General features: G+C 39.3%; 2 protein-coding genes across 4 annotated transcripts; both read left to right on the top strand.

The window, feature by feature from the left end:
* Positions 1-588: 588 nt before the first annotated feature.
* pigw (phosphatidylinositol glycan anchor biosynthesis, class W) lies at positions 589-3083 on the top strand. 2 transcript variants are annotated; one of them, XM_010792604.1, is made up of 2 exons: positions 589-735; positions 1123-3083. In XM_010792604.1, the coding sequence occupies exon 2, from the start codon at positions 1126-1128 to the stop codon at positions 2599-2601; it is 1476 nt and encodes a 491-aa protein (XP_010790906.1). In that variant the 5' UTR covers positions 589-735; positions 1123-1125; the 3' UTR covers positions 2602-3083. The 2 variants fall into 2 exon arrangements, with proteins under 2 accessions (XP_010790906.1, XP_010790907.1); XM_010792605.1 differs by having other exon boundaries at positions 589-674.
* Positions 3084-3432: 349 nt separating this feature from the next.
* ggnbp2 (gametogenetin binding protein 2) lies at positions 3433-11986 on the top strand. Of its 2 annotated transcripts, none has more exons than XM_010792606.1 (14): positions 3433-3522; positions 4299-4423; positions 4882-4962; positions 5056-5309; positions 5779-5877; positions 7698-7811; positions 7924-8133; positions 8678-8852; positions 8940-9128; positions 9244-9421; positions 9616-9741; positions 9852-10000; positions 10085-10294; positions 11240-11986. In XM_010792606.1, the coding sequence occupies exons 2-14, from the start codon at positions 4331-4333 to the stop codon at positions 11441-11443; spliced, it is 2082 nt and encodes a 693-aa protein (XP_010790908.1). In that variant the 5' UTR covers positions 3433-3522; positions 4299-4330; the 3' UTR covers positions 11444-11986. The 2 variants fall into 2 exon arrangements, with proteins under 2 accessions (XP_010790908.1, XP_010790909.1); XM_010792607.1 differs by having other exon boundaries at positions 9244-9376.
* Positions 11987-13866: the final 1880 nt, after the last annotated feature.

Genomic DNA, 13866 nt, shown 5'->3' on the forward strand with positions numbered 1-13866 from the left:
ACCGTTACCTTCGTGTTCGTCTTAAGAGTCAGCCTAATACCTTAATAGGAACTTCGCCTATATTTTTAAACAAGCCAAGGTGTGGTTATTCTACACTACAGTCTCGAGGCTTAATTTTTTCCATTACTGTCAGAAATTCCTTGAGGAGAACTTCCCGTGTCTGCTGCTTGTCCGACTGCTTTCCTAACTCCTGAAGCCCACACTTATTCCCGCCCTCCCATGATGCTTCAGGGACCCAGCTGAACATTACACCGGTGTTTTTCTATAATTACACTTACTTGTATATTTTATGTCTGAGACATATAGACATATATACAGTCTATGCATATAGATGCATATTAAATGCAGACTTAAAATCAGGAGGTTTTGTTTTTCTATTTCTATTTTTACTTATCCAAAAGTCTAGTCTTCATTTATCGGTTGCCTGATGTAGACACTGAAACAGAGCTATTTGACCTTCGTATTCACGATGTAGTTTTAGCAAGATAAGTCAAATAGCCTACTATTTAGAATATTTAGACACACAGGACCTGTTGAGGTTGGAAGTCCTCATAAATCCGAGTTGTCCTGAATGCGTCACGGGGTTGAATCCGGAAGCATAGTGGCTCTGAATTTGTATCACTGCAGCGGCATCCTGGTGGGTTAGTCTCGGGACCTCAAGCTACTGCAAACAGGTATGCTGTGAAACAGGTTTTTGTGAAGTTGAATTTCCGAAGCCTGACAGTAAAATCCGTGGTAAGTACTGATCACTAGACAAAAAACGACCTGGTATTGCGTCGTAGTTGGCTATTGCTATATCAGATAACTGAATGAGAATGTAATAATGAGTCGTAGTGAGTGATACTAGTAAAATACCATATTAAAATGTGAAAACTAGTGCAGTTGAAAGTCAAATTTGTATGGTTACGAACAAAGGCTGCTTGAGCTGAAAATATGAAATCAAGTGTTTAATGCAATGAGGGGAGACTTTTTTAGCCTCTGAATCAGAAAGGTCTAAACACGGGCCCTGTATGCTGTCACAGAGTCCTAAATGTTGTTAAAAGTGTCTTATTAAATGTGTTTATATGTGTCCAAATGTGTTTCTCTGATTTAAGTTAAAATAAATCATTTTATTGTTTTCAGGCCATGTCTCAGAAGGACCTGAAGGAAGCATTTATCAGTAACCTCAATGGGACCAGTCTGCAGGAGGTGGCCCTGGGCTCTTTTCTGGCCCCACTATGTCTCATTAACAGAGGACTGATTTTGACTATCTACTATCAGGCCAAAAAGACTCTTCCTCTGCCACTTCCATTGATTTCTCACCTGATTCTAGACTTCTGTTTGCTTATCCTTCCCCTCGTCCTGTCGTGCACCGTGCTGAGCAGCGTTCTCCACCAGGTCATCTTGGGCCTTACCGTTGTTTCAGCCTTTGTATTATGGTACATCCACCATGTCAGTATTCAATCTGCTCAGAGAACTGTCAGCACCTTCCTCAAAAGCCACGTTCAATTCAAACAGGTTCCCTTTGTGACCATCTTTCGAGTGTTTGTGAATGTGAAAACAGCCATCAGCATTCTTGCCGTAGACTTCAGTGTCTTTCCAAGGCGATATGCTAAAGCTGAAACCTATGGGACAGGTGTTATGGACTTTGGTGTTGGAGCGTATGTCTTTGCAAATGCCCTTGTGTGTCCAGAGGCACGGGGGAAGAACATCTCAGGATCCAAGATTAATCACATCGCTAAGCAGCTCATGTCTGTGTGGCCCCTGGTTGTGCTTGGCATGGGAAGGCTTCTGAGCCTCAAGATGTCCGGCTACCAGGAGCATGTGACAGAATATGGCGTCCACTGGAACTTTTTCTTCACACTAGCTATTGTCAGAGTTGTGGCTTCTGTGCTTTTGGCCATTTTACCAGCCAATAAATCATGGCTCGTTGCCCTTCTGATCAGCGGATGTTATCAATTCACTCTGGAGACATCTGGCCTAAAGGCTTTCATTATCCACAACAATGACAGAGAAAAGGACTTTCTCCATGCTAACAAGGAGGGCATATTCTCTGTCCTGGGTTACGTAGCCATCTATATGGCAGGGGTTCAGGTTGGACTCTATGTAATGCAACCCAGATCCAATGTTAGACAGTGGCTCCAAACCATTTTTAACCTGTTCTTGGGAAGTGTGGTCCTGTACACTGCTTTGTACGCATGTCTGACATTCGTTGAGCCAGTGTCTCGCCGCCTAGCTAATCTACCTTTCTTCCTGTGGAGTGTGGCTCAGTCTTTGTTTTTTATGTCCTGTCTTGGTACAGCTGATATGGTTTTGCTGTTTTCCAAAAGATCATCAGGCTGTCACTTGATGCCCACATCATGGAATTTGTATAAAAAACAATCAGACTCTGATAAAAAGACAGACGAGATAGAAAGACACTGTATTGTTCAAGCCGTGAGCAGGAATCAGCTGTTATTTTTCTTGCTCGCAAATGTCATGACGGGCTTAACCAACTACATAGTGGACACACTGAGTTGCAGTAGCTCATTTTCAGTGTGTGTTTTGCTTTCTTACATGTTCGTTAATTGCTCTGTAATACAGATTTTACATTTCTTGGGAATAACTTTGAAATTCTGGTAAAATTGCATTCATCAAACATGGTTAATTTGTGTAAGGGTTTTTTTTCTGGGGGTTGACTGGCAGACTTGGACATTTAAAAATGCTGAAGACATAGATGTTATGTTACGAGAAGACATTTTCTGTGATATTGAACATAGAACTGTACATTATTTGTTTGTTTATGGAAGTAAATGAATGTCATGATAAAATGTTGTCTCAAAATAAGTGAGGCCTTGGAAAACAAATTATAAAAATCCAAAAGTTTTCTTAAATTCTCAGTTGAGTCATTGCTAAATCATGCTTTCTTCTTATTCATCTTTTCACCTCAATTCCTCTTCCTATTCAGGCTGGCATTTAGGTAATGTAGAATCTATCTTTTTTTGCTACTGTTTCTACTAGTTAATTCACCCTCTTGGATCTTGTGCTTTTTTATTAACTTTTTTTGTATTTTATTTCTATTGTGTTTTTTTATTTTGTTGAGCTGCATTTTAATGAATGAAAGGTACACAAATAAAGTCCAAATATTCTTATTTCTTGTTTGTTACTTCCCTGCTTATTATTTGTATCCAAAAATCGGCTAGGGTTAAAATCTAATACAGAAACATAATTATGAATACATATATATTAATATTAATTAGAAAGTGGAAATAACAAGTAATAAGAAAGTGGAAATACCAAGGGCTTTGTTAAACATTTGAAACATACTTGATTTAATCAACTTTATTTGTAGGCTTACTATTAACCTTTATATACAGACTCTATGCTATTAACACATTTTCTCTCAAATATATAAATAAAGCGCCCCCTGTAGGCCACACCCACTATAACGCCAGCTATGACGTGAAAAGGGCAAAGGTGAAATCAGTCAGGAAGATTTCGCCACCGTAGCAGCTCTCTCACTGTCGCACTTGTTTATTATTTAAGGAGAACTTTTAGTAGCGGGTAAGTGAACCCAATAATTAGTCTAAGTCAGGTGTCCCTGTCATCTGTCGAGGTGACATGTTACTTTCAATATTTTAAATGTAAATAGGAGAAGCCCGTGAGAATGACAGTTGCTAAGTAGCCAGTCACCCAGTCAACTTTGCATTAGCCGTATTCAAGCATTAGCCTTGTAGGAGTTAGCCAAGTTTGCTGGCATCGACAGGGCGTAGACATACGATATCACCACTGCAGTATATGTATTATTGGTTAGAAGGTTTCTAAACTTCAGTTTACATTCATCGCATGAACATGTTGTGCGAATAATAATGGCCGACTTCCTACATTTCTAAAATCGTTCTGGCAAATCAAACTAGCTAGGAGGCTAACTGACTAGCCGCCGGTTACCGTACGTTTCTGCTTTAGCCTGCCTAGCAAATAGCAAGGTGTAAACATAGTCATAATTCATATGTCTTGCTCAAACTGCTTCAAACTAGAACTAACTGAAGCGTCATAGACCTTCATCCATCCAAGCTGTCGTTTATCAGGTTGTTTTACTAACTAACTAATCTGGGTCAAGACAAACCTGTCTGTACTACAACTGTGTGAGTAACGTTAAATCAGATGTTATCAACGTCAGGAAATAGTGGGTGTTGTGTGCCGTGTTTTATTGCCTGTTTGTCGGAAACATAGCTTTTGGTGACAAGGTGATATTACAGTTAGCTTGCAATGACCTGTAATACATTAGCATTAGCTTGGTATAGCTTGTGCAAATGTGATTTATTGTGTGTCACCTGCAGGCGAGCAGCACCACAGCCCACTGGAAGAAGTCATGGCCCGTTTGGTAGCAGTTTGCAGGGAAGGAGAGGAGGACTACCCATTTCTCGCCCGACAGATTCCTCTGTATATCGATGATTCTCTCACGGTTAGTCAGCTTTCCCATGTTGGTGATCACAAAAAAGAATGGAGATTACATGTGTAAAGTGGCTAATCATAATCCTCTTTGGGTCAGGTGTTAGCACTCCATCAGTTCTCTGACTGATTTCCACAAATAAAGGCTAAGTTATTACCAAGCACTGATTATTATCTAAACATTTAAATCCAGGGAGGGACACACAGTTTTGCTAACATTGTTATACTATGCATTAGACAAAGATATATATTTTTGTTATTACTTTACATTTCTACACCTTAATGTACACCTAAAATGTTCTGCTAACTGCTCTGTACAAAGACACCTGCAAGCCAATCAGTGTCAATATAGTATAAACTATAACAACAAAGACTGCAATCTTGTCATGTGAAACTTATCAGCATGGCTGCAAATAAAACATTTCTACAAATATTGTACTTTAACTGTAATATGTTTTCTCTCTTTGTCAGATGGTGATGGAATTTTCTGATAGCGTCATGGATGTTGACAGCCAAGAAATAAACACGTCTCATTGGAAACAATTTTCTGAGGTAAGTGCTAGTTGTAATCTTCCGTGTACAGAGGCTGACAGAAGCCTCATGTGACTTGTCAACAAAGTGTTAACAAATGTATGATTCCTTCAGGATCACTCCAAGTTGAAGCAAGAGGACTTGAATATTGCCTTGATGGTGAATTCCAGAGAGGTGTACAGTGCATTATCTCAGCTGGTGCCATGCGTGGGCTGCAGACGAAGTGTGGAGCACCTTTTCTCACATTTAGTGGAATCTGGGAACCCAGCCCTGGAGCCCCTCACAGTGAAACCCACAGGCATGCTCTCTGTCACCAAAGCATGTTTAGCAGACGTAAAGAAGCTGTACACCCTCTTCTACGTCCACGGGTAAGATACAAACAAGTGTGTTCCTAATATGTGACATCAATAAGAAATGCTCTCTATGTTTTTTGGAAGATTATGAAAGCATACTGCTACAGTATACATGCTGAAATAATGCTCTTTAGTACAGTGTTCCTACAGCTTAAGGCAATTAAGATGTATTACTTTATTAATGGCACTCAAAATTAAATGTATTACCAACTTTACAATTAGCAAAATGTAAGAAAAAACCACAACATCAACCATTTAGGGTTAGGTACAACTTTGCCTTTTTTTTTGGTCCAGTAAAAAGATGGTCGAAGCATTTTTGTATTACTTTTATTGTCAATACATTATATCAATATAAATGTAAGGCCTTATAATCAGATACATGAATTCAATGCACATACTGAGTAAAAATAGGTTCTGACACTGTGTCCTTTTCTTCTTGAATAGTGTCATATGTGAACAACTTGCACTGTTTTCTTTTTTTCAGGTCAAAGTTGAATGACATGATTGATGCCATTCCAAAAAGTAAAAAGAACAAACGCTGCCAGTTGCACTCCTTAGAAACACACAAACCTAAACCTTTGGGGTGAGTAAAATGACTTTTTCCTGTTGTATCAGTGGTTTCTTTCTCTAAAGAGACCTTAAGGCTGTTTGTGTTATGAGGCTGCATTTTAATCATTTTCTATCCAACCGTAGTGAAGGGATCAAAGAGAGAGTTGTACGTTTTAAGAGTTACACTGAAAGACGACAGTCTCCTTTCCTTTTGGACAGTTTGTGTCCCCTGTCCAGTAGAAAGAAAACAGAAGGTCTATATTTTGGGTCAGTCATCATTGTGTGCCATTTGATGTTTTTAATTTTTTACAGTTTGGGCACTTTGTCAAACATGACATTAAAGCCAAGCATGAGCCAGTTATACAACTAGAGTTAAATAAAGAGAATATTAGACCTGTTTTTATATGACAGGTTGTCAGAAACGCAACCACTGAGGCACGCTAATGGACGCTAATGTCGCTCAATATCTGCTGGATGTGCGAATTCTGTAAGGTATTGTTTGTTAAGAATTTCTTAAAAGGGTTGCAAGTGTTGTGTATTACATTACATGTCATTTAGCTTTTTTTATCCAAACTGACTTGCATATAATTCAATACCTTAGACCAGAGATGGAGTACTCAAGCCCTGGAACCGACTAACTCCCCTTGTGTGTGTGTATGTACAGCTCTCAACATGCCCAGACTTGTAGTGATTTTCGCCTCATTCTGAAAGAAAGAAGTGAAATGTGCCAACGTGACGGCCTTCTTGGTGTGTGGTGCGAGACGGGAGATGTAGTTCATTGAGCGGTTTCACACAAAAAAAAAAGTTTTACTTCACAGTTTTACGACAAATTTTTATTTTTTTGACTTGCAAAATTATCTTTTAAATTGACAAACATTATATGTGTAATTCGTGGCACAATTCAAACGGGATCAAAAGATAATCTTTCTCTCCCCATTGACTTCAATACATAATTTTTCCGTAATAAGGTCCCATGGAGGTCCCCCGGAAAGGGAGGGACTTCGCCTCTCTAGATACATGTATGTTTACACTGCTCCGTTGTCCATTGACTTCCGGTAAAAGTTCCTTCAAAAGTCCCGATCTTATTACTATCAAAATGAAAGTGCAAAACGAAGACTTTACCATAGGAAAATATTGGCATACAAATATAATCACTTCTCTAAAACTCATTTTAAATATAGTTAGACATATTAAAGGTCATATACTAATAATAATATTAATATTAATATGAGTAATAAGCTTTATATTTGTATAGCACCTTTTTTTATACAAGAATTGTAGCCAAACTGGCTTCACAGCAGTTCAATAGACAGATTAGTATAAAATGACAAGATAAAAGCAATGTAGAGGAGCTAGAGCTACATTTCACGAAGGTTAATACATGAAGACTTGTGACTCGGACTTGACTTGGAGTCTTCTTGGGTGACTCGGACTTGGACTTGGACTCGAACTCGAACACAGGTAATGATGACTCGGACACTCCTTGGGTGACTCGGACTTGGACTCGGACTCGACTCCGACTCTCCCTAGGTGACTCGGAATCGAAAAGTGGGGACTCAAGAGTGACTTGGACTCGTGAATTGGTGACTTGACTACAACACTGCCTTAGACTACATAGCTTGAGTGTCTTGCCAAAGGACACTTTGACATGTTGACTGCAGGGGGCTGGGGATTTAACCACTTACCCTCCCCTTGGTACATGCCCATTTTCCCCCTAAGCCAGAGCCACTTTTTGTAAACAGTCTTTTTTTTTTTTATCCATATGTTGGCAAAACAATCAATAATTACAGGTTTGAGTGATGATGACTGTTCAATGTGATGGCACAGCTATAATATTTGTATGTCTGCTTACAGGGGAAGCTGGATGGATGTGTGGGAGCTGATGTCTCAGGAGTGCAGGGATGAGGTGGTCCTCATTGATAGTGCTTGCCTCCTAGAGACACTGGAGACATACTTGCGTAAACACAGGTAAAGTGTTATTATCATAGCCTTTATTTCAAACATGTTCTTTCCCTCTTAATGGCTGTATCAGTGGTACAAAAAGGTTTCAATTAACCGTGTGGATCATTCTTGTCCACAGGTTCTGCACTGACTGTAAGAACAAAGTGCTGAGGGCCTACAACATCCTGGTCGGGGAGTTGGACTGCACTAAAGAGAAGGGCTATTGCGCAGCCTTGTACGAGGGACTATGCTGTTGCCCCCACGAACGCCACATCCACGTGTGCTGCGAGACCGACTTCATCGCTCACCTCCTCGGCCGGGCTGAGCCTGAGTTCTCGGGAAGCTACGAGTAAGTAACGGTTTACACCATGAATACTACAGAGCTCTCTTTCAACCAATGATTGCTTCAGTTTAAATGGAGTATATTGTCCTGGAAAGACAAGGTAAACTGAACTAATGTGCATTTAAAAAAGAGGAATTGTTTCGCCGAAAACTAAAAAGGTACCATGGGGTCAGATTAGAATTTTCCAAAGGGGGGTTCATTTAGCATGAAACACTTGAAATAACTAAAGGATAAGTTCAAAAAGAAAGGTCAAGCTAAAAAGTTAGCAATGATTGAGAGTCAGACCTAAACATTTCAGATGTGTGTATCTCACACTGCACTGTAACTTTTATTCATGTACCTTTGTGTTATTCATGTTTTATTATCTTTGCTTTTATGAGTGTTTTTTATAATATGTTTCTTAATGCTCTTAATGTCTTTAATTTTTGTAAAGCACTTTGAATTGCCTTGTTTTGAAAGGTGCTATATAAATAAACTTGCTTGCCTTGCCTTGCCTATATCATGCCATGTTTCTTTTCATTTGATGATAATGTTTTTGATGTTTTTGAAGACGCAGAGAAAGACATGCCAAGACTATTGACATTGCACAAGAAGAAGTCCTGACCTGTCTGGGTATTCACCTGTATGAGCGGCTGCACAGGATCTGGCAGAAACTAAGAGCGGAGGAGCAGACCTGGCAGATATTGTTCCATTTGGGGATTGATGCACTACGTAAACATTTTGAGGTACAAAAGTTGGAATAATGGTATATTTCAGCCAGAGAATAAACGCATAATGGCCATTTGATAATCTATATATTACCATGCCACAAGATGGCTGTGGAGAAGATGCAGGGGATCAGTCGGCTGGAGCAGTTTGTGGAGGAGCTGTCAGAGGAGGAGAGGGCCAAAGAGCTGAAGCAGGAGAAGAAGAGGCTAAAGCGGAAAAATCGTCGCAAAAACAAGTGTGGCTTTGAGATCTCTGAGCAGGAGGGAGAGGACAAGGAGAAAACTCTGGATGAGGTAATCCTCCTCCAACAGTGAGGGACATGAAATTCTCATGAAATCTGCGTTCATCTGCAGATAAACATTCATTTGCATGTATTTATTTATGTCTGTCCAACTTGCTGTGTTGCAGGGTTCACTCGAGGCCGTTGAGGATGCTTGCAAAGTCTGTGGTAGCCACAATGAGGAGGAGGAGACCGGATGTGATCAGAGTGTGGCTGCCAATGGAAGCACTTCCTGTATCTGCCCAGACAACACAAAACAGGGTAACAATGCACGGAGGAGGACAAGGCTGTCATTGGAACTAACGAGTAATTTGTTGGAATTAATTCAAAATCAAATGCCTCCGCTACAAACAGCCCTATTTTAGTTTTTAATTTAGCCATTTGCAGCGTAGAGCACATGATACTTTTCACATTTAGGAAAGAAAGTGACAGCCACGACACGAACATCCCTAAAAGCCATTAAGTCTGTATTTAAATATGTATCCATGTGTTTTTTTCAGATGTGGCTCCCCACAGCAATGGTAGTGACTGCGGCTACTCCTCCAGTATGGAGGGCAGTGAGACAGGATCGCGAGTGGGTTCTGATATTGCCTGCTCTGAGGGAATATGCAACCATGACGAAGCAGGTCTGGTTTGAGCTGCTTTTAAGATGCTGAGGCCTCTGAACAGAGTCTTAACATACAGTAGAGGGTCTCAGGTCTTTTTCTCACAGTGTGTCTTTGTTTACCTTCTGCAGGAGATGACTCAAATGCTCACCACTGTGCTAAAGAAAAGGAGGAGGATGGAATAGACAGCTGTGTGGACTGCTGGCCACACTCTGTGGAAAACCCTCAATGCAAGAGTAAAAAGAAGAAAAGGAAGGGCAAGGGTTTATGCAATGACCAGGTAAGAGAACACACTGTAGAAGACACATTCTGTGTGCTGTACATTTACAGTTGTGAATTAACACAAGTATGCTCATTTCCACAGGGACAAAAAGGTGACGGTTCTTTGTCAGAAGAGATCACAGGCCACAGTCAACCAACATCACACACTTGCCGTACCAAAGAAATCTTTTCCTCCTTATGTGGCGGCCCATTTGCCAGCCTTGCACTACAGTTACCGTGGGCAATACATCACAATAACCTCGGGCACGATGCAAGGCATCCAGAGGCAAACACAAGTCTCGTGGAACTTCTGGTCAGTATTTTTATTTTTTATTTAATACTAAAATAAATATCCTCCTTACAGGAGACAATGTGTATTTTTATGAATGATAGAAACAATTTTTTTCATTATCGATTAATGATTTGTTTTGTTTGTAAAATATGCATCCAAGTTTCTATAAGTCCAAGTTGATGTCTTGAAATGTCATGTTTGTCAGTAAAAGCAAGAAACCTCTATATTTTAGTATGAAAAATTACAATAACATTTCAGAATATTATACAGTGGTAATGCCGTGTTGCTGCTACTCCTGTATAAAAACAGTCTGCTGCATGAAAGCTCTAGTTTATTCTTTAAAATAATTGCTTTTGTTCCCTCGTTTTTTTCTTAATAAGAATTGATTAAAGGTCCCATGACATGGCCATTTTTACTGATCATAATTCCATTGTTGAGGTCTACTAGAATAGATTTCCATTGTTCAATGTTCCAAAATCACATTGGTTTTCTCATACAGCATCTCTGTATAGTATGTGTATTCACTCTCTGTCCTAAACGCCTTGTTGGAGCTCCTGCCCCCCCCTTCCCTATGTGCTTTGATTGGTCAGCTCGCCCACTCTGTTCTGATTAGTCCACCACCGTTACAGCTGAACATCAGTATTTATGTGTTACAATGGCATTTGTTAGCAACCAGAAAATGACACCAGTAATGACAAACGGATGAGAATGCTGCGTGGGGTCTGGGTGCCGTGTTGGCGGGACGTTGCGGGGCTCGCTGCTCCGCCCTTTGAGGCTCGAGGAGCGGACAGTGTGAGCTGGATTACTGGTGTCGTTTCCTGGTTGCTGCGTGGGGTCTGCAAGACACCGCGGAACTCAGCCTGGGGAGGGGTAATAACCGGAAAAGCATGACATGGGACCTTTTAAGACACTTTTTTTGTATGGCTCAATGTAACCTCCTGATTTTCGGTTTTGTTGCTATTACAGGATAATTCAGAAGTGGCTTCAGATGAAGAGAATTGTCTGACACAGGATGAAATCAAGGCATTTTTTGAAAGAAACAAGTCCTTCTACAACAACCGCAACCGTTACCGACAGCTCCTGAAAGAGAAGTTCACCAACTACTGCCGCGCCACTGAGAGGAGCAAGCCAGTCTGTGGGAAGTGGTTCACCACCACCAGTGTCAACTAACTGCACTAATGGCATCTTCGCTGGGAAAAACACTTGTGACCACTGCTGCAACATCTTTCAAAAAATAGATACAATTCGGAAGTACATTTGATGTCTTGTTCGGTCATTTCTTCTTTAAAGCGAATTTGATTCTTACTTTCTGTTGATCATCTCTCTATTTTGCACTTATACACTTTTCCATCTCATTGTGTCACTGGTAATTGTTTTCTATGACCAAGCCTAGCTGTTCGTTGTTGGTCTTGTGTAGGGTTGTTGAGTAGGTGCACAGTGGAATCACTAATCAGGCTGTTCAAGCTGTGACATTAGGGATACATGTTAGGAGTCTTATTTCATGTTTTTCTTTTTCTTTTCTTTTTTCTATTTTGTTTCTCTCTGGTGACACTTCAGTGTAGTGGTAAAGGTTGTACCATTAAATGTGTACAGACATTCTGAATATAAATGATTTTACAGAGAATAAACATCTATTTGTATTGAAGATGTGGGTGTGATAAGAGCGCAATGTGAAAAATTTACAAAATAAAGAATATTTATTAATATGCATTATACATTTGTTCGTTGCATTTTTTTCTTACAAACACATGTACATTATGATCTTAAGAAATGGTAAAATACAAGGGTTCATATGTGAGCTTTCCTGGAATTTACTGTGAGCTTAGTGTGTGTATAACATAATTTAATATACTCTATAATTTGTATATGGTCTGGGAACAGTTCTAATTCTTGCAGGAAAACTGGATACTTGGAAACTTCAGTAAGTGATGAAGAAATTGTCTGCAGCATTTTAGGGCTCAACGCTAACTTTTAAAAGTTAGCGTTTTGGCATCAGCTTTTGGTTGCCAAAACTAAAAATACGGTTGCCATTTTTAATCACCTTATATTACTATACAGTTGGAATTTGTATATTATAACTATTACAATATACAGTATACACAGTAGTCTTTGTGGCTAATACTATTTTTTTTATCAACTTAATAATGAAAATGTGACAAAAGAATGTTCAAATGCTTTACAATAAGTAATTAACACAATTATTTGAAACTTAAGTGGTAGTAAACTTGTCCATCCTCAATTGCTGGTATACTATATATCAGTAGTGCAGCTGTTGTCATGTTCTTCACAGATCCCTCAAACATGAATTGCGCAAGTCACTAGTTTCGTCATCCGTTGTCTCCCTTTCAAATGTGGGTTCTCTTGACCTTTGTGCTGACCCCCACCATAGATCCACTGGCCCTTCAGCATTGAATTCTTGATTGTGGTTCTGTCATTGGCCAGACTAATACATTTCTAATGTTAAATAAATTAAAAGCATTCACAGACAAGAATTAGATATTAATTATTAATACTGTAAATTACCTTTAATATGTCTAACTACATTTAAAATGTGTTTTTTTATAGAAGTGATTATATTTGTATGCCAATATTTTCCTATGGTAAAGTTTCGTTTTGCACTTTTATTTTGGTAGTAATAAGATTGGGACTCTTATTTTGAAGGAACTTTTACCGGAAGTAAATGCACAATGTAGCAGAATGTACATATATATTTCGCCTCCTAGACTTTACACATTTCCTCTTTGCTTTTCGTTCGGGTTCATTTTGCTTTATCAGTTGAATCATGTTGACGGGTTGGCCGAACTTTTTAACCCACAGTCAAACAACTTAATTTGCTTCGCCATTTTTTGTAAAACAAACACACGGCGCACAGCGCACGCGAGTAAACGTGCATCGCTTTCTGGCTCCGTAATCACACCAAGTATCAGGTTCCGACTGGTCACAACAATAATTAAATATCACTCTTAATACAACAAATAATTAACATTTATCTATTTTGGGGTGCACATTTAGTTGTTTGCTGTCCTTATTTCTTTATGCTAAAATCTGGTTGGCACTGATGGCAACCAAAGGCCAAGAAGTGGTTGACATTTTTTCTGAATGGTTGCCAATGGCAACCTGGCAACCGTTACTGTCGAGCCCTGCAGAAATGTATAATTATTTCTTTAATAGAAATGTTTCTTCTGCCCGTAAAGTGTCTAAACCAGGCTTGTCTGGATAAACGCATTTTTAATACATAGTCATTGTCCATGCCGGTTTGAGTTGGATTATTTGTCACAGTTTCTCTGATCAGATCGGTCTCCTCCATTTTGTAGATTATGTGTTTTAAACAGTTTAATCCCTTTGTGAATTGTTTCCACTTGTGCCGTCCTTTAATTTCTTCATTTTTGAGACTTTTAAACTTTAATTACCGCCGTTGCGCCATTGAAAATACAGTAACACAAATACTACAAATCCACATAACAAACAATCAAAAATGAAAAATGTTACTTATTCACTTATTATTATTTTGATAAAAAAATAAAAAGTAAAAAAATAAAATATATATATATTTTTTTTTTGGGTACCTGGCTGGCGCCCCCTAGCAGCGGCGC

Source organism: Notothenia coriiceps, unplaced genomic scaffold (genome assembly GCF_000735185.1).
Source record: "Notothenia coriiceps isolate Sejong01 unplaced genomic scaffold, NC01 NC01_scaffold00036513, whole genome shotgun sequence".
NCBI classification, from domain to species: Eukaryota; Metazoa; Chordata; class Actinopteri; order Perciformes; family Nototheniidae; genus Notothenia; species Notothenia coriiceps.